This window comes from Euprymna scolopes, chromosome 22 (assembly GCF_053919585.1).
Source record: "Euprymna scolopes isolate OS-2025 chromosome 22, ASM5391958v1, whole genome shotgun sequence".
NCBI classification, from domain to species: Eukaryota; Metazoa; Mollusca; class Cephalopoda; order Sepiida; family Sepiolidae; genus Euprymna; species Euprymna scolopes.
In genome coordinates this window covers 26,556,137-26,576,842 of record NC_136503.1, presented here as the reverse complement: position 1 = coordinate 26,576,842, position 20,706 = coordinate 26,556,137, and the positions used below count along the sequence as shown (strand labels likewise).

At 37.1% G+C, this 20,706-nt stretch overlaps 1 protein-coding gene across 1 annotated transcript; it reads left to right on the top strand.

Moving 5' to 3' along the window:
• The first annotated feature begins 13,060 nt into the window (after positions 1-13,060).
• Positions 13,061-18,963, top strand: LOC145243821 (uncharacterized). Its single transcript, XM_080106849.1, has 2 exons — positions 13,061-14,111; positions 18,869-18,963. Exons 1-2 carry the CDS (start codon positions 13,061-13,063, stop codon positions 18,961-18,963), a joined length of 1,146 nt encoding a protein of 381 aa, XP_079962975.1.
• Positions 18,964-20,706: the final 1,743 nt, after the last annotated feature.

Genomic DNA, 20,706 nt, shown 5'->3' with positions numbered 1-20,706 from the left:
ACACAATAACTCTATCAATTTTCAGTCTACAGACTCGAGATTTGACATAAGGGGTATCGAGATTTGGGAAAATCTTTTTAATCGGTTTTCGGCCAGAAATTTGGCTGTCAAGGGGTCAAAGCTCAACGATTTTACCTTTGAGAACTCTACCAAACACCTATCCGCTAATTTTAAGGCTAAACACTTGAAACTTTAGATATAAGTTCATTGGACATGGATGGAACTGTATAATTTTATTTGAGACCAAAACAATAAATGCTAAGGGGTCAAAATTAGGATGAAATTTAAAAAAGAAATTGACCTCTGTGGTCTCTATCAAATTACTCAGCCAGTTTTGGCCTAAATATTTGAAATTTTACATAAAGTGAATTCAGACATAGGGCAAGTTTTTGGCCGAAAATCTGACTGCCAAGGGGTCAAAGTTCAAAAGATTTTACATTTTCGGTCTCTAGCAAACTATTAAGTCAATTTTGGGTCTAAACATTTGAAATTTTACATAAAGGCTACTCACACAATCAGTTTTTGGGTGGAAATTTCGCTGCTAAGAGGTCAAGTTTGAAAGATTTCACCTTTGAAGACTCTACCAAACTCCTCTGCCAATTTGTGATCTAAACACTTGAAATTTTAGATGTAGGTTACCTGAACATGGGTCAAGCATTTTCATTTGATCTGAGCCCAAAACAATAAATGTTAAGGGGTTAAAATTAGGGTCAAAGTTTATACATTTTTAACTCTGCAGTCTCTACTAACTTTTCTCTATGGTAGTTTTTTTCTTTTTTACACAGTGATCACCACTTATCAAGGCCCGGAAGCCACTCAGCGATAAGGGTTATTGCAAGTACATTACGTTAGTGAGGAGATTTGCTGAAATGTTTACTTAAGGGGGCGGTTCATTAGGAATTTGTTTACATTGGACTTGAAGACAACCAAGTTGTAGTCCGGAGGGAAGCAGGCAGACGGAACAGAGTTCCACAGGCGTGCAGTTCTAAGAAAGAAGCTTTGTTCATGGAATCTGCGTTTTGATTTAGGCACAGATATAGAGTGGGGGAAATTTTTCACAGTGGATTCAGCTAGACGGGTATTTTTCGTGAAAGATTGGCGAGGGGGGACCAGAGATTGGAGTTCAGACGAGCATCTGCCATGGAAATAACGATAAAACAAGGACAGGCTCGCAACGTCTCTTCTGTGGGAGAGAGGTTGCAGGGTAGAGAAAAGGGCATCCCCCACTAAGCCACGAAGTCTATTTTGTACTCTGTCAAGGCAGGATAGGCTGTCCTTAGCAGATCCCGCCCAGATATGGCAACAGTACTCCATCCTTGGACGTACTTGGCTTTTATATAGATAGAGAATTGCATCCGTAGTGAGATATCTTCTGGAGCGGTAGAAGGATCCCACCATCTTTCCAGCGACCTTGGCAACAGACTTGATGTACGTGTTCCATTTCAGATCAGGAGTAAAGGTCAAACCCAGAAGCTTGTCAAAACACGGGGCCTCACCCAGACGAGAGCCATCCATCCCAATTGATGCCAGATGGGGATCAGAGCGTTGATGATGTAAGGATAGGAGTTTGGTTTTGGATGCATTAAAGGTAACCAGCCACATCTTCCCCCACTGAACCACGCGCTCGAGACCAAGGGAGAGAGAATCAGAGAGAACTTTGTCATTTACAGCCTTTGATGTGTTGCCGTAGATGGTCGTGTCATCAGCATAGATGTCAACGAATGATTTAAGTATGTGTTTAGTTAAGTTAGTTAGTTAGAAAGGCATTACCGTACATATGCACACCTTTTTATATATACATATGCACATAAAGTTAGGCACAAAGCCCCTGAGCAAAGTTGGGCTGAACTGCTAATATATATATATACTAGCAGGGGTACTCGGCGTTTACATGATGTTCTGTTTGAAACACGTCTACTATACTGATCACTTTCATCATGGGTAACGTGGATAACCCACAACAATTTCAAAAATTAAAAAAAACATTTAAATGTAATCGCCCCCAAAAAGAAGTATCTGATACCCTCTCCACCAGATATTTCGGCAGAAAGGGTCACTGTCCTAAGAAAAGTCACGATTTGTGAACCTAAAAAAAAACGTTTAGAAACATTAATGCATGCATTTATTTTTTATTTTGGTAAATGTGTAGTTTAGCGGCGTAAATTATTTGCCAGACAAAATAATAAAAAAAAAAATATTTGCTTTTATGTAAAACACATTGTTAGACCCAAAGGCTGAAATAAAATCAGAAAAAATTTATTTTTATTATTTTTTTATCATTTATATTTATTATTCGAGTCAGCTTTTAAAATTTGGTCTTTCTAAGGTTTAGTAGATTGGCCTTTTTAAACTCTTTCATGAACTATATTTTTGGCCGCCATATTTTTTTTTGTAATGAAAGAGTGTAAAAAGGCCAAATTTGGCCTTAAAAAAGCAAATCTGCCAACCCTAAAAAAGGCCAAATTTTAAACGTGTAAGGCGTGCACATTTACTCTAATAAAAATGATTTAAAAAAAAAAACATAAAAATGATTTTTTTTATTTCAGCCTATTGGGTCTAATACTGTTTTATATAAAAATAATTAGTTTGTATAATTTTTTTTGTCTGTCAGATAATTTACGCCGCTAAACTACACATTTACCTTTATTTTTTGTAAGTGCACTTTTTTACTGGCTTTTTTTTTTGTAAATAAAGGAAATTTTAGATTTGCTTTTTTTAGGGGGAGCTTTTCGATTTGATTTTTATTTGTCATTTTATGTTTCTAATGTAACCCCCCCCCCCCAAAAAAAAAAAAATTGAATTTATCATATTTTGGGGTGTTTTTGTTTATTAAATTGTAAGCTGAAAGTAGAGAATGGCCTCATAAAAAAAAATAATTAAATTTATAGTTATTTTGTGTTTCCAATGTTATTCCCCTCAGGTTTTTCCTTCCCTCCTCAATCGCCAAACTTCACAAAAATGCTAGAGGTGACATGTGTCGTTGAACGCTTGGTGGCCAAAAAGTGGATGCTCATTTTACATTAAATTCATATATAAAAGTGATCCCCACTCTACCATTTTTTTTTCAAAATTTCTAAGTTTTTTGCACTTATTTGCACTTCTGCAAACTGATATTTATAAAGGCTCTTTAAATGTATTAGGGTGAAAAAAAGTAGATCCAACCCTAACCCTAACCCGACGGTCACGTCGTATAAAGTTACCTTTTTACTTAGAAAATTAAGTTTGCACTCCATGAAATTAACGCGAAAAAAGAAAACAAAAGTGTAAATTGTGGAATTTAGAGGGGGTTCATTTTCTTTAGGTATTAAACGATGCTGGATTACGTGGTAAAAATTTACCGTAACCAATAAAATAAAACGAATAAATGAAATCTTTTCAGTTTTTTCGTAAGTGTTCTTTTTTATATTAAAAAAAAAGCAATATAAGTCATTTTTTCTATCTACACGAAATTATTTTTCCAGTTAAAAATGAATGAAATTACCAAATGATATTTGGTAAAGGTTTTTTTTATGGATAGCATCTAGGGGCAAATAACTCTAAAATGTTTTAAAAACAGGTCGCTGTTGGAAATATTAATTCAAAAAAAAAATTAGTTAAATATAATTGTTGTTTAAAATTTATTAGAAAAACAATTTTAAATAGAATACTTAAAATAATTCTCTCGCGAGAAACATAAACTAAGATACCGCTATTTAGTAAAATCAATTTGTCTTAATGTCATATGCAAATAAGGTGACCTATTATTGTATATTTTTCAAAGTATCGTACTATATATAGAAATAAATTAATGATTAAAGTAAGACACGTTTTGTATATATTAATAAAATTGTGAACAAGCACACAAATAGACAGGAGTACGAATTTATATATCTAGATATTTTAGCGGTGGGGCAGCTTTAAAATATGCTTAAATATGATATTTTAATTCTTCCATTTTTCGTATATATAATTATAGAGCCATGATTTTAAAAGTACAAAAACAGAGTATTTAGGTGCTATCAGCTAGAATCGAAAGTAGCACTCACAGATAGACTAGCACTGTAACAACGTGACACGCATAAAAAAAGACGATTAACAATTAAAAAAAAAACTAAGATGAATGTAAAAATGTTTTATTATTTATTAATTCTGACCCATATTTGACCCATTAAAAACAATTTCAACCAACTAATGACCCATAAAAGAAAGGCCCGTAAAAATTATAATCATTTAAGTCTCCTAGCGCCACTCTGCGACTTTTAGTTTCGGAGGAGAAACAGCTTGAAAATATTCAGAGAGATAGACAGACAGACCGACAGAACGACCGACAGACAGACAGACAGACAGACAGACAAACAGATAGCCGGTTACATATTAGATATATACGGTCAATTATAAAAAATATATACTTTTACTGTTCAATATCTTTTTCCAATTGTCACTATTAAATAAGCTCAATAAAATGAAGTTACACTACAACATATATATCGCTAGTAAGCGTTCCAAAGATGTATTTTTTCACACTTATAGTGTTTTATTGTTAATTTCGTGTGTCTTACACGAGTTTTCTTAAATCGGAGGAATGCAGAAAACAACAAATCAGAAACAGATTTATGTTTCTCGGAAATAAAACACGGTTGGAAATGTTTCTCATTTTCTTTTTACCAACATTTATCTTTCTTAATGCTAAGAAAAGATCCATAACGCGATATATATATATATATATATATATATATATATATATATATATATATATGATTATTATTTTTTTTTTTTTGGAAAAAGAAATCCAGCAGAATGCTCAATTAAAAGGAAAATCCGAAAAATAAGAGCGTATTTATATTTTGTATTTTGTGTACAGAAAGTTGTTAGATGAGATAACTCATTGGTACCGTCGATTTCAAGCCCAATAATTAGGACGGGATATGGATATCTAAAACGGTCCTAATTATCGGGCTTAAAACCGATGATACCAATGACTTATCTCATCTAACAACTTTCTGTATACAAAATACAATATATATATATATATATATATATATATATATATATATATATATATACATAGGCATCACCACTTATCAAGGCCAAGAGGCCACTCAAGGACAAGGGTTAAAGAGTGTACAGTAGTCAAAAGGATAATATAGCAATCCATAGTAATAGAAGTTCGGTAAATTTGTTAACTTAAGTGTAACGGCTCATTAGAAACTTGTTTACATTGGACTCGAAGACAACCATATTGTAGAGAGCTGGAAAGCAGGAAAACGGAAGACAATTCCACAGGCGTGCAATTCTAAGAAAGAAGCTCTGTTCATGGAATCTACGTTTAGGTTTAGGCACAGATAAAGAGTGGGGGTAATTATATATATATATATATATATATATATATTGAGAGAGAGAAAGAGACAGAGAGAGAGAAAGAGCGAGAAAAGGAGAGAGCCATAAAGAGAAAGAGAGAGCGAGAGAGAGAGAGAGAGAGAAAGAGAGAAGATTTGTAGTTACAAAATATTCTTCTAAACGGACGACCGGATCATTGTGTGAGTGAGATGACTACATTAGTTTTAATGATAACATGTAGGAGTTGCATATATACAAACTTTTTTTTTTAATAAATTTGGGAAACGTTTCCAATGAAGTGATGCAAAAGTTTTATAGACGAAAGAATTACTCTGTATAAAATTTGTATTTAAATATTAAGAAATACACTTTTTAAAGAAATTGAGCGCTTCAGCGTCGATAATATTTTTGTGACTGATATAATATTTACTATGAAACTCATCATTTAGAAGTATATAATATGTATTCTAGATTACATAGTAACGTGGACACACTATTTATTTTTTCTTTTTGTAAACTTTACCATTTAGGGGAGTATCATTGAAACCGTACCATACTCATCACAGAAAGCAAACGGATGAAAATTTGAATTAATCCTATATTTTCTTGTGTTTATACTTATTCAAAACAGGTATTCTACTAGTATACATATTAGTGTTGGTATGATTAATTGAAATCGGGAGTCGGGATCGAGAACATTCGTGCCTATTCTCCGATACCAAAACGATTCCGTAGTTGAAGATCTTCAACTGTTGGTAAGTAATGATAAAATTTTTAAATATTTATTAACTTTAAACTACCAGAAAAAACAAAAACCTACAGATCAACCCGCCCCCAAATTTTGTTTGCACGTTTGAAAGATAGTGATAAGGTGTTTTATTACGCTAATCAGAGAAAAAATAAGAACGTTATAGTTAAATAGTTAGAGAGTTATAAAGAATCAGAATTAGGAATTTAGTACGGAATCGGTAATGGTATGGGAACCAGGAACAATAATAGAATAATTCCATCACTAATATATATACATACATACATACATGCATACATATATATATATATATATATATATATATATATATGTATGTATATGTGTGTGTGTGTATGTGTGTGTGTGTGTTTGTCCATGTTCAAATAATTCCTTGTTTTATTATTTTTTGTTGAATTTTATTACATGAAAGAGGCGACTAAATTTAATCCCACAGTTTTTAAAAAACGAAGATATTTTCCCGAGGAAGTTGTAAGTTATTTTTGGTTCCGTCTTGGTTTCCGATTTCAAGAAACGCAAAAAAAAAGTAAAAAAAAAAAAAGCAGTCCGTCCATGTCCTCATCAATGCGATGTGGTAATTTAGTGCAAGCAGACACCCTCGTTACGGCTGGCCTCCTTTCTGCATCTTAGATCATAGCACCTGCTCACAGCTAAACATAGACCCTTTTGTCACACACATACACACAATCACAAGCACACACATACACACACAGATATATATTTTAAACAGAGTGTCTTCAAATCTTCAAATATAACGTCATTTTACTTAGAAGATACACACACTTCTCAGTTTTGCTAGGTGTTAATTTTTTTACAAAGGAGTCACCACGTATCAGGCCCAGAAGCCACTCGAGGATAAGGGTTAATAAGTGTACAGTGGTCATGGGAATATATCGTAGTAATTGTTGGTAATGGAAATTTGGTAAATTGGATTACTTAAGAGGAACGGCTCATCAAGAAATTGTTTACGTTGGACTTGAAGACGACCATAATGTAGTCAGTTGTAAAGTAAGCGAATGGAAGACAGTTTCACAGGTGTGCATTTCTAATAAAGAAGATTTGTTTATAAAATCTACATTTAGGTTTAGGCACAGATAAAGAATGGGGGAAATTATTGAGAGTGGTTCCAGCTAGGCGAGTGTTTCTCGTGACAGTTTGTCGAAGGGGGGCCATAGATTGGAGCTCAGATGAGCACTAGAAATGAAAATAAGTATAAAGCAGAGGCAGTCTTGCAACATTTTTTTCTGTGGGAAAGCGGTTTCAGGGAAGAGAAAAGGGCATCTCCCACTAAACTACGAAGTCTATTTTGAACTTTGTCAAGGTAGGATAATCTGGTTTGGCATTTTCGTGGCATATTAATCGTCTGGAATAATTTCACGACGAAACACATTACCGACTATACGATCACAGTAACTAATGCATTTCGTCGTTGGCATTCAACACAAACCACACATTTAGAACACAACTAATATATGAGTCTTCATCGTTCTAATTATCAAGCCTTCTTAAAGAAACATTCTAATCGAAATATATGCGATAAAAGCAATTTAATCTTCGCGATTATATCACCCATACCAAGTTCATGGAAAACTCCAGAGCATTTCTTTTTTTTTTACATTTTCACCCAAACAAGGCACATTACCACTTTCACGTAGGTGCTACTATCAATGACATAATCTACAGGGGTACTATGTGGGGAGTTGGGCAGCAAGATGTCGGTTCATGTTACACTTGATCTTCTGCATGTCAGTACAGTTGGGGAAGCAGGAACCCGGAAGGGAATTCAAAAGTCTAGCGGTTCTATGAAAGAAACTACTGGAGTAGAAGGTTCTCTTACATCTACGGAACTCTACCGTGAAGAGGTGGGATTTAGCTGCTTGTCGGGTATATTGGGGATATCTACGTCGACGGGGTACGAGTGGTTGCAGTTCTTCGGAGCATTTACCGTTAAAATACCTGTAGAACAGGCAGAGGTATGCTACATCTCGCCGATCTATTTTAATCATCTTTACCATTATCTATTCATTGATATAACATGTGCATGCGACTATTGTTTTTTTCTAAACAGTTCACTTCTTGTATATAAAAATACTCAAGTTGAGATCGGAATCAAAACTTAAATACAGTGAGTCAAGTACAATAACCATTAGACCAGCTTACCACGTGTTCAAGAAGTGTTTTCAGACCTTTTGAAACAGTTAAAAAACAACCCCCAAGTACTAGTTTCATTTTGCAATTTTGACCACTTTGTAGCCATTTTTCCAGAAGAAAACCGATCAAAACGTTTTCCGCATGTCTAACTACCTTATATACTAAATTTCAAGTTTGTAGATTAAAATCGTTTAGTATTTATCTTGAGCAGTGTCCTTACACACAGAGATTATCACTTTATATATATATATATATATATATATATATATATATATATATATATATATATATATATATACAAACAGGCTGCTCGGCGTTGCCCGGTCGTAAAATACGCATATATATTATATTTTAATTCATACAGAAACTATGACATGTGTTCTGCGAGTATTATGTTTTTTTCTAGACAGTTCACTTATTGTATGTAAAAAATATACACGAGATTAGATCGAAATCTAAAGACAGTAAGTCAAGTAGGAGAACAATTAGGGCAGCTTGACACGATCTTGCAGACTTACTTATTCTTAACATCTGTCATGTGAACGATTCACGCATGCGCATTCGTGAAACAGTTGACCAACAGATAAAAATCCGATGACCTCCAAGTACAAATTTACCACAGATAAAAACTGATTAAAACGTTTTCCATATCTGTGAATACCCAATATATACCAAATTTCAAGTCTGTAGATAAAAAATTCGGTGAGTACGTAGGTTGAGAAGTGTCTGCACACACACTCTCACTTTTTATAGATGTGTAGATTATTAAACGCCGAAAGACCACGGTTATTATAAAGGGTAATTACCAGAGGGTTAGTATAAAAAAATGCTTTTTCAGTTTCTAAATTTAAAAAATATTGATTATTCAATACATAATACAACCGATTGGATACTTCACAACTGTTGGTTGAATTACGCATCTCTGTTTTGTGTACATTAATTGCTAATATGTGGTCTTACATAGAAAGTTGAGGTTCATACGAATAATCCCAGTGTAGTGATTTTTTCTAAGATCGCTGTCATATTAATGCTACGTAATTATGTTGCGATATTATCGAAGCCACCCATCAGTTCCAGTGAAAACCGAAGGAAAGACTTTGGGGGGAAAAAAAAGCGGGTGAGTTGATTGACAGAGCAAACGTAGTGAAAAAGCTTGATAGAAAGATAATGAAGAGAAAATTGTTCACCAAGGCACATAAAGAAAGCTGAATAAGGATTGTTAATCAAGGTGTGGCGGGTAATTGGGTAAAGAACCGGAAAAAGATACCCCACAGAAGGTTTAGGATGGGCTATGAGTTTTGCAACGGTTTACGACAGTTAGGACATTTTACGGAAAAAAGGACCAGTTTGCGACAGTTGAGAATCTAAGATCTAAGAGGTTGAATCGGAGCCGGGCACATCGATGCCGACCGACGTGACTAGACAGCTAGCGAGTGACAACGTTTGGAATTTCTTTTTCTACGCTACGTGATGGTATTACACACATTCACACACACACGCACACATACACACACATACACACACATACACATACACACAAACATACACACGTACACACACATACACACACATACATACATACACACACATACAGAGTTTTGCTGATTTACATCAAGTACTCGTCTTTTGTTGTTTTATTGTGACGTGATCACAAAGACAAGCATCAGATCACAATATTCAATCGGTCACATTAGATATAGACTTGGTATAACCAAGAGGGAGTCTAATATTTTTATATCACAATCCAATAAATTATACATTTGTTATCAAATGCAGTTCACCATATTGCCTATCTGATTCTAAAACTCTGTTGATAGTTCGGCCGCGTTTTTTTCTTGCGTGTGTATCTTGTCCTCAACGATTCCATCATTTTAAAAGTGTCAATTTGTATGTATATATATATATATATATATATATATATATATATATATATATATATATATATATATAACTACTTAATTTACTCACATAAAATTAATATACGAAAGTATAGATTTATGCGTAAACTTTAAGTATTTACTTCAAAAGTGCTCAATACGTAGGTAGAGCTAGTTAGTAAGTTATAAAATGAATATGGCGATTAAGCTACACTGTATATTCCGCGTTTTATCCACTATAGGATTCTTCAGGCTTATGCGCATAAGCCTGAAGAATCCTAGAGTGGATGAAACGCGGAATATTCAGCGTAACTTAATCGCCATATAATTTTATAACTTACTATATATATATATATATATATATATATATATATATAAAGTTAGGTATTTAAATTTCATGATTTGAAAAATTAATTTTCAAATATAAAATTTTTATTGTTTAAAAACAAATGATTACAATTTAATAAATCTATTTCCTTAATCCATGAATATTCGATGCTTATTTATCTCCTCAGAGTTAAAATATTAGGAGATGTTTTTATTCGTTTGCAACGTATTTGCTAAAAGCAATAAGTATAGAAAACATTTAGGATACATAGGCAAGGGCAATGGATATTGAGGCCAGAAAAGGATATTGTAATTGAATGCAACGTCTTGAAATGAAAATCCTGGTAGTTAGGAGGTAATTTCATTTGCATTTGGTTGTTGTTGATTGCACGTTACAATCCACTCGAAAGCAAGTACGAAGGAACAAGCTATGATTACCATTTAGAGTTGAGCAGTGATATTTCTGTCCACATTTTTTAAGTTTAGTAAGCCGTTGCTGTTTGAATACAACAAGCCAAGCTGAATCACTTGAAAAACGGAGAAATATCATAGCTCAACTCTCAGTGAATGCTCCAAATCATGATATTAGAGATTGTATTCGAAAATACAATCCGGAAAACACCACAGCTCAACATAAAAAATGTTTTGGAGGCTCTGGTGTGAAAAAAGAGGTACTCGTATCAACACTGGATTACCTTGGCATGAAGCCACCAAGTAATGTAAATAAAGGTCCACTGGCAACTATGCTACTGCGTAGGATACAAAACCTCTTACGCGATGTGTGTGTATTCTGCCACGAGGAATACACAGTCGGACCCAATGACACTCCTATTCTAATATGTCGTCTATGTAATTAGGGCTCTCATGATGAATGTTTGAAGGCTCATATCAAAGATACAACTGGTCAGGATATAAGAGATGATGTCGCGGACTCGCAAGCCATCATAAACCCATCTAACATCCCCGGTGTGCACTATATCTGTCATGTGTGTGAACACACGAAGCTTCCTGAACCATTACCATTACCAGGCAGTGGCCGGAATCCAAATGCTAATCAGTTAGATGTCGATCCAACACAGGCAGATGAGAATGGTGATACCCGTGGTGCTCATGGTGGTGATGATGACGAGGAAGATGAAGACCGAGGTACTGATGGCGATGAAAAACATACTACTCATAAAGCAGGAGATAAACAGTCTGATGCTGCAGATCTGAAAAAATCTCTCCGTAAGAATAATACTCCCGACAAAGACCCCAACGGCGACCCGCCTAGACTTCAAAACGTATGTCCACACTACGCCAAGAAGAAATGTCGTTACGGGGTGTCTGGAAAGGGATGTTCAAAAAACCACCCACGTCCATGCCGAAAACTTATGCGATATGGGCCGAAATCCAAAAGGAATCCAGACGGCTGCCCGGGATTTCCCACTTGTACAAAGTGGCATCCTATATTATGTCGCTCGTCTATCAAGAACAAAGAATGTCAGAATTATAAAGACTGTAAATTCCGGCATATCCAACGCACGCGTCGAGGTAAAGACGATACGTTAGACGATATGTGATTATATCCACCAAAGGAACATGTAGAAAATCATAAAAAATGACACGGCTGTAAATGGTACGCAACCCAATGAGACCGGCCATCTTTTAGAGATACTGCAGAAGTGGACGCAAGATCTTCTAGACACAGTAGAAGCCAGGCTGAGGAGCGTCACACTGGTTCAGCCGCCACCGCTACAAATGATGCCACCATGGGCCATGGGGATGTACCACCATCCGTTTCCCAACCAACCACAAGCATCAGCGACACCGGGACCAAGTCAAGACCAGCAGCCCAATATGACAATGCCGACGAGTTATATCCCCCACCAGCAGATGATCCCAATGAGGCGGTAAACTCTCCATTGTCAAATTTTACCGTTGTAAATATTCATGGACTATATCCACGTACAAACCAAACCAAAGTGCCAATGTTCAGCGATTATTTGAATGCAAATAACGAACTCTTTGCAGCCATAACTGAAACATGGCTTCGAGAAGAGAAAGATGCTTAGATACACATTAAGGGATACGAACCCTTTCGAAGCGACCGTAACCGTCCCCGTAAAAGTAAACGAGGAAGGAATAGTGGAGGCGCTATGTTGTACGTGCGGAACGATCTGGCCGCTACTGCTGAGCCACCAATTATTAAATACTCATCGGGTGTCATCGAAATAGTTGGTGTTCAACTAAAAAATCCAAATCTGGTGATCGTAGTCGTTTACCGTCAACCCGACGATATAATGGGTGGTCACAGATCGACATCAGTAGAGTTTGATAAGGCTATTGCCGAACTTAGAAGAGTGATGAGAAACCTGGATACACCATCTCCTAACATCACACTCTGTGGGGATTTTAATTTACCACATGTTACCTGGCCCACAGGTGCACCAGGACCTGATGCACCGCCAGATGAACGGTTGATGCTGCAGCAACTGAAAAGTCTAACTGATGAATTCTTTCTTAGCCAGTATATCAACTGCCCACTCACGGAGGAGGTAATACCCTAGACCTGGTGTTTACCAATAATGATTCCTTGCTGCACAGTTATACCAGTACGCCGACAATATTGTCAGATCATTTCATGGTGACCTGCAGCTCAAGTATTGAATACCAGCGGCCGGATACCGAATGCGATAACGTATCTAAACCAGGCAACCTGGCATCTCTAAATTTCTTCAACGACGCCATCAAATGGGACAACATTCGAGCTCGGTTATCGGAAGTAGACTGGGCAAATGAGCTTTCATACCTTGAACCGGATGAAATGTTGAATCGTATTGGAAATCTTTGTTACGAGACCACACGAGAACATGTTCCTTATAAGAAAAAATTCATAAACGTTCCGGTCAGTAAACTCATACCGAGGGATCGGAAGAACCTCATTCGTAAAAGAAATAGAAAAATGCAACAGTTGCAAAAGTCCAAATCGCATGAAAAAACAACGCGAATTCTTAGCGAATTAGTTGAAATTGAAAAGAAACTGATTAGTTTTCTTCAAAAATCAGGCGAAAATGACGAGTACAAAGCTGCTGGTGCTATAAAGCGCAACCCTAAATATTTCTACAATTATGCCAAGAAATTCTCAAGTATTAAGTCAGCGATAGGTCCTCTCATTAATCATGCCGGGCAATTAACCGCTAATAGTGCTGAAATGGCCAGTTTACTTGCTGATCAATACGAATCGGTTTTCAGTAAGCCCATTAGACCAATACCGTCAAAACCTGAACCTGAACCAGATGACGACACTAAACCAATGCTTACTGATGCGGCAGGTCCCGACCGTTTTCCAGCGCTACTCCTTAAGGAATGTAAAAAGCAGCTGGCTAAGCCACTATTCATATTATGGAGGGCATCACTGGACAAAGGGATAGTCCCAGCCGACTCTAAGCGCGCTAACATTATCCCAATATACAAAGGTGACGGTCGATCTCTCCTCAAGCAATATCGACCAGTGGCACTAACATTCCACATTACAAAAGTATTCGAAAAGGTCCTTCGAAAGTACTTGGTTGAATTCCTCAACAACCACAGTCTGTTCAATCCAGGGCAGCATGGATTCAGAACCGGAAGATCCTGCTTAAGTCAGCTTCTAATCCATCATGATAGGATCATTAATACTCTAGACAATGAATGTAATGTCGACGTGATATACCTAGACTTTGCAAAGGCGTTCGACAAAGTGGACTTTGCAGTAACCATCGAAAAGCTCCAACATCTTGGAATTGGAGATAAATTGATCCTATGGATTAAATCATTCCTAACATATCGCTACCAGACAGTTGTAGTAAATGGCTCTGCATCTCCCCCGACCAAAGTGCTATCTGGCGTTCCCCAAGGTTCAGTACTTGGTCCGCTGCTGTTTCTCGTACTAATCGGCGACATAGACGAAAAAGTCAAATCGTCTTTCGTCTCAAGTTTTGCCAACGACACCAGGATTGGCAGGAAAATAAAAGATTCTTCTGATGTACAAGCTCTCCAAGATGATCTAGACGCTATCTACCAATTGGCGGATGACAACAATATGCAGTTTAACTCCGGGAAATTCGAGTGTATCAAATACGGTAGAAGGAAGGACCTGAGAGAAACATCTAAGTACTCGACCCAAGACGGGAAGCTAATTAAAACCAAAGATACTGTGCGCGATCTAGGAGTAACGTTGGATTCTGATGGTACATTCAGCTCCCAGATCGACAAAGTTTGTTCTACTGCACGGAGCCTTTCCAGTTGGATTCTACGTACTTTCAAAACGAGACAAAAAAAAACTAATGCTGACACTCTGGAAGTCGCTGGTGTTGCCGCACATTGATTACTGTTGTCAGCTGTGGACTCCGGACAGAAAAGGTCATATTCAAGCATTAGAGGCCATCTAGAAGTCGTTTCTAAGAAAGATAACTGGTTATAGTCAATTGAATTATTTAATTGGCAACTGCTGGATACGTTGAATATCAAATCGATTCAACGCAGGCAAGAAAGATATTCAATCATCTATACCTGGCGTATGATGGAGAACCAGGTGCCCAACGCTGGTATACAGCACCATATCTCAAAACGTGGCAGAAGGTGTGTGGTACTACCCCTAACCAGTGCCAGGGACAACTGGATCCGACGGCTCAGGGAATCGAGTTTAAATTCCCGGGGTCCTACGCTCTTCAATTGCCTACCACGTAACATCAGAGAGATCACGAACTGCAAAACAGAATCGTTCAAGTCGGCGCTGGATACCTGGCTGAAGTCTATACCAGACGAACCTCAGATCCCCAGTTATACCGCTATGAGACGCAGTGAATCCAATAGCTTACGCCACATGCTTGTCTGTGTAAAGAGGGACAGCGAAACGGTGCAGCGGTCTATTGATTCGAAGCCGCCTATACTGTCCCAACTGGAGGCCGCTTGCCGCAGTGACCTTGGAGGGCTCTGACCGCCGAAAGACATCACACAAATCACACAAATCACGCATATCAGTGGATATATTTCATTTCATTGTCAATTGGGCGGTCGGGTCTCGATCCTGGCTTAAGGTAGTTGCTTGTCTAGCCGCACTGATGAGCTGTGAAATAGCGAAAGTGTACTGCATGTGGGTGACTATATATATATGTATATATATATATATGTATATATATATATGTGTGTGTGTATATATATGCATATATATCATATATATACATATATATCATATATATGCATATATATATGCATATATATATAATATATATATATATATATGTATATATAGTCGTAGCTTAGAGTCTAATAAATAAAGGTGGAGAGTTGTATGCATTGGTTTCAATTCAAGGTAATGACATCCAAGTCACACACACATATACACATATATACATATGAATAAAAGTAAAATACAAACAATGGTGGACGTTATGAGAAATACACACACACACGCACACACATATTATATATTTATATACATATATATACATATATATATATGTATATATATATATTTATTTCACTGCAATATAATTGGTTCAGTATAATAATCGATAAAAAGTGTCTCTAGAATGATAAATACGCAATCTTCATTAATTAAAATGTCACATTTAAGCGTATCTTACTCACCGAGCAACGCCGGGCAGCCTGCTAGTAGTGAAATAAAATAATGCCTTATTTCTTCGAAGCAAGAATGACCCACAAGTCTGAGGAAATTTCATCCTGATCCTCTTCCGTTGTTTCCTAATGGCTACTCCTCTGTGGGACTGAATTCTCGTTTCAAAATCTAAGTTTGAACAAGAGCACAAAGAAAACAAATAGAAACTGACTTTTGAGAAGCGCTATTATATTAGGCTGTCAACGTTGTTTTTCTCTCTACTAGTAACGGGAAGTAAAAGATCGGGTATTTCCTGGACCCTTTGTTTATAATAATTTTTTCTTGGCGCATCCCTTCAGGATTCAAATTCAGAGTCTTCTCTTTTTGCACAGATTCTATCTCGTGTTACGTCATTTCCTCTGGCTCATGTTCTCACAGTAGACCATGCTCCTCCCACAGAGACCAGCTACTTGAGTCCGTCTAGCCTTTATGTCCTATTTCCGTGGTAACGATTTACGGCGGATTTTCATAATAAAAAAAAATTACTTTCTGTTATATACTTAGTATTAAACATCGGTTCATAGTCTGTAATATTTGGCCATTTAACCAAGCAAAAAGATCCTCAGTTTTCAATGAGACACAAAACTAAAAATTTAGTAGAATTGGTTGGTAAAAATAAACATTGAATAAAATAAACTAAAATTATAAGTAAATGAAAATAATTCATTCATCTGTCAGAAAACCGCCTCTGTGGTACCAGTCTTCAAGAATTCTGGTGAAAGAACTGACCCACTAAATTATCGCCCCATTAGCCTCCTCCCGCTTTTCGCCAAAATATTTGAGTCCTTAGTTAATCAAGCCCTAGTCCAGCACCTAACAGCTGCTAAACTCCTGACTGACAAACAATATGGATTCAGGCAAGCCCGTTCAACAGCAGATATCTTAACTGTAGTTTCTGAACGTATATACCGTTCATTGGATAAAACAGGGGAGGGTAGTGCGGTGGCCCTCGATATATCTAAGGCTTTTGACAGGGTATGGCACGATGGTCTTCTAAGGAAAATTAGATCATATGGAATCACTGGAAGAATTCATAATGTAATTAAATCCTTCTTAAGTAATAGAAAAATCAAAGTTGTCCTTGACGGTCGTACATCCAAACAATACGACATAAATGCGGGAGTACCTCAGGGGTCTATCCTTGGACCTCTATTATTCCTGATATTCATAAACGATCTCCCTGATAAAATTGTTTCTGAGATGGGTATATTTGCCGATGACACCACTCTCTATAACAGATATGAGGGGAAAACAAATGAACACATATCCAAGGAAATGGCAGAAACACTAGAGGATGACCTCCAATCCGTAGTGAAATGGGGACAAAAATGGTTGGTCACATTCAATGCTGCTAAGACTAAGCTTGTTTCCTTCAATAACTACAAGAAACCTTCTCTACCACCAATAGCAATGGCCAAGAACACATTGCCTGAAAGTACTTCTTTTAAACTCCTCGGCCTAACGTTTACAGGGAATATGAACTGGAATAGATACATTGAGAGCATTGCCAAGGCTGCTGCAAGGAAGGTTGGCTCCCTCTACCGTGCTAGGAAACTACTTACGCCTTCCAGTATCCTATACCTCTATAAGGCAACAATTCGCCCATGTATGGAGTACTGTTGTCACATCTGGGCTGGTGCATCTGCTGCTTGTCTCTCGCTCCTGGACAGGGTTCAAAAAAGAGTCGCCAACCTGATAGGTCCTGAACTGTCATCTAGGCTTCAACCTCTGTCCCATCGACGAGATGTTGCATCCCTCTGCCTGTTCTACAAATACTTTAATGGTGAATGCTCTGACGAACTGCAAACACTTGTACCTCCCCGACGTAACTACCCCCGACAAACCCGACAAGCTACTAAGTCTCATCCCTTTACAGTAGAGATCCCTAGGTGCAAGAAAGCCTTTTACTCCAATAGTTTCTTCCCCAGAACTGCAGGTCTTTGGAACTCCCTTCCGGGATTCTGCTTTCCCAACTGCAACGATATGCAGAAGTTCAAGTGTAATGTCAACAAACATCTTTCTACTCATCTCCCTTCATAATGACCCCGCTAATTAAGTCCCTGATAGTAGCCCCCTGCTTCAAAGATGCACTGTGCCTTGTTTGGGGTGAAAATTGAATAATAAAAAAGTATTACTGTGCTCTAATTTAATGGCATGTTAATTATGGCAGAATTACTTTTTACCTAAACTATACAGGTTCTGAAAACGATTGACGTGTAGATTAATTTAAATATTTTTTTTTGTATAATATTTCATTAAGTTTTGTTCACTCACAAACAACGAATATTGTCACTAAATCGGAAGGATTTATTGTGATAAAGGTCAGACATAAGATGCTTATAGAGCAAGATGTTCGATCACATTGCACTTCAATTTATAGCACAAGTAGATTTCCCAAATAGCTCTCCATTTGGTCTGATTAGTTTATTCATTTTAACATACAATGTTTGGATTTCGAAGCAATTATTTTTTTGTGTTAAATACGGAGAAAATGAATAAAACATCTTGTCAAGGATACTGTAAAACATGATGAACCAGTATACGATGCGAGAAAACTTCTGCCAATATCTTACATCTCTATGAAGACACCATTTGTCCATGCATTGGGTATTGTTGTCACATATTTACTGGTGTATCAACAAAAAGTCTCTCTCTCTCTCTCTCTCTCTCTCTCTCTCTCTCTTAGATATAGTCCAAAAAGAGTCTCTAATTTATTAGGTCTTATACTGCCTGCCAACTTTCAGTTTCTGTCTTGCCACAATATTGCATATCTGTGTTTATTACTTCAAGGGAATGTGTTCCGCCGAACTGGTAACACCTCAATCGAAAATACACTCGACAAATCAGAGATTAGCAAAGTTCATCCTTTCAATGTAAACATTTAGAATTATCATCTGCTCCTTGTTTCCTTGATTGTACTAGCATTCAAAAATGTAGATGTTATGAAAAAAAAGAAAAAAATTGCTTCCGGGTATGGCATGACGGTCTTCTCAGGAAAATCAGATCATACAGTATCACTGAAAGAATACTTAACATAATTAACTCTTTCTTAGATAAGAGAAAAATCCAGGTTGTCCTCAACGGTCGTACAGCTAAACAATATGATATAAATGCGGGAGTGCCTCAAGGGTCTATCCATGGACCTCTATTATTCCTAATATTCATAAATGACCTCCCTGACAAAATTGCCTGTGAGATGGGTATATATGCTGCTGGCACCACGGTCTATAACAGACACGACAGGAAAACAAATGAACACCTATCTAAAGAAATTGCAGAAACACTAAAGGATGACCTCCGATCTGTAGTGGAATGGGGACAAAAATGGATGGTCACATTCAATGCTGCCAAGACTAAACTTGTTTCCTTCAATAATTACAAGAAACCATCTCTACAACCAATAGCAATGGCCAAAGACTCTTTATCTGAAAGTACATCTTTTAAACTCCTCGCAGGAAAGATGAGTTTGGAGCAATTAGATTGAGAGCATTGCCAGGACTGCTGCGAAGAAGGTAGGTTCTCTGTACTGTGCTAGAAAGCTACTAACGCCCGAAAGTATCCTGTACCTCTATAAGGCCACCATTCGCCCATGTATGGAGTATTGTTTCTATGTTTGGGCTGGTGCATCTGTTACTAGTCTCTCGCTCCTAGACAAGGTTCAAAAGACAGCCGTCAACCTAATAGGTCCTGAACTGTCATCTAAGCTTCAGCCTCTGTCCCATCGACGAAATGTAGCACCCCTCTGCCTGTTCTACAAGGACTTTAACGGTAAATGCTCCGACGAACTGCAAGCACTTGTACCCCTCGACGTAAATACCCCCGACAAACCCGACAAGCAGCCAAATCCCACCCCTTCACAGTAAAGATCCTTAGATGCAAGAGAGCCTTCTACTCTGGTAGTTTCTTCCCCAGAACCGCTAGACTTTGGAATTCTTTTCTGGGTTTCTGCTTCCCAAACTGTACTGACATGCAGAAGTTCAAGTGTAACGTGAATCGACATCTCGCTGCTTAACCCCCCACATAGTACCCGTGTAGTGTATTCCCTGATATTAGCCCCCTACATCAAAGTAGCAATGTGCCTTGTTTGGGTTGAAAATGTAATTAAAAAAAGGATATGATTTAAAAAATTGAAAAGTTTCTATTTGTAGCCACTGATGGTAGGAACTGGATAATCGAATGGAGACACGTTCTGTTAGCAACCAATTAGAAACCGAAATCACCCCATAAAAATACTTGATATTCTATCATGCTCGCACTTAATCTTTCGTGCCCACACCAGAAAGAATTTTTCTGTTCGTTTGCAAGTTCAAGACTATACGAATTAGCCTCCACACCGAAAACTGTATTCTTCGTCTGCAGACTTTTACAGTTCTAGACTTATGCAGATTAACTACTCATCGGCAACGCTTCTAAAATTAAAAATAGCTTTCAATTTAAAAGACATATCGTTGCACAACTCCCCACTTAAGATGCCTCTATAAGTATCCAATTATGATTTTCGTGAAAGGTGCTCGACTGAGTTCTAATCTCTTGTTCACCTTGTAAAACATTCACAGCAAAACTCCTGTTACCACCAGTGCAAATGATTTTACTTTTTTTACTGTATACTTAGAGCCGAGTGGGACTTC

Excerpts from the sequence above, each read along its gene's own strand:
- LOC145243821 (XM_080106849.1), top strand. The coding sequence starts at position 13,061 with ATGGTGACCTGCAGCTCAAGTATTGAATACCAGCGGCCGGATACCGAA. Across the intron at positions 14,112-18,868 it reads TAATACTCTAGACAATGAAT|GGAATGTGTTCCGCCGAACT; the intron begins GTAATGTCGACG and ends TATTACTTCAAG.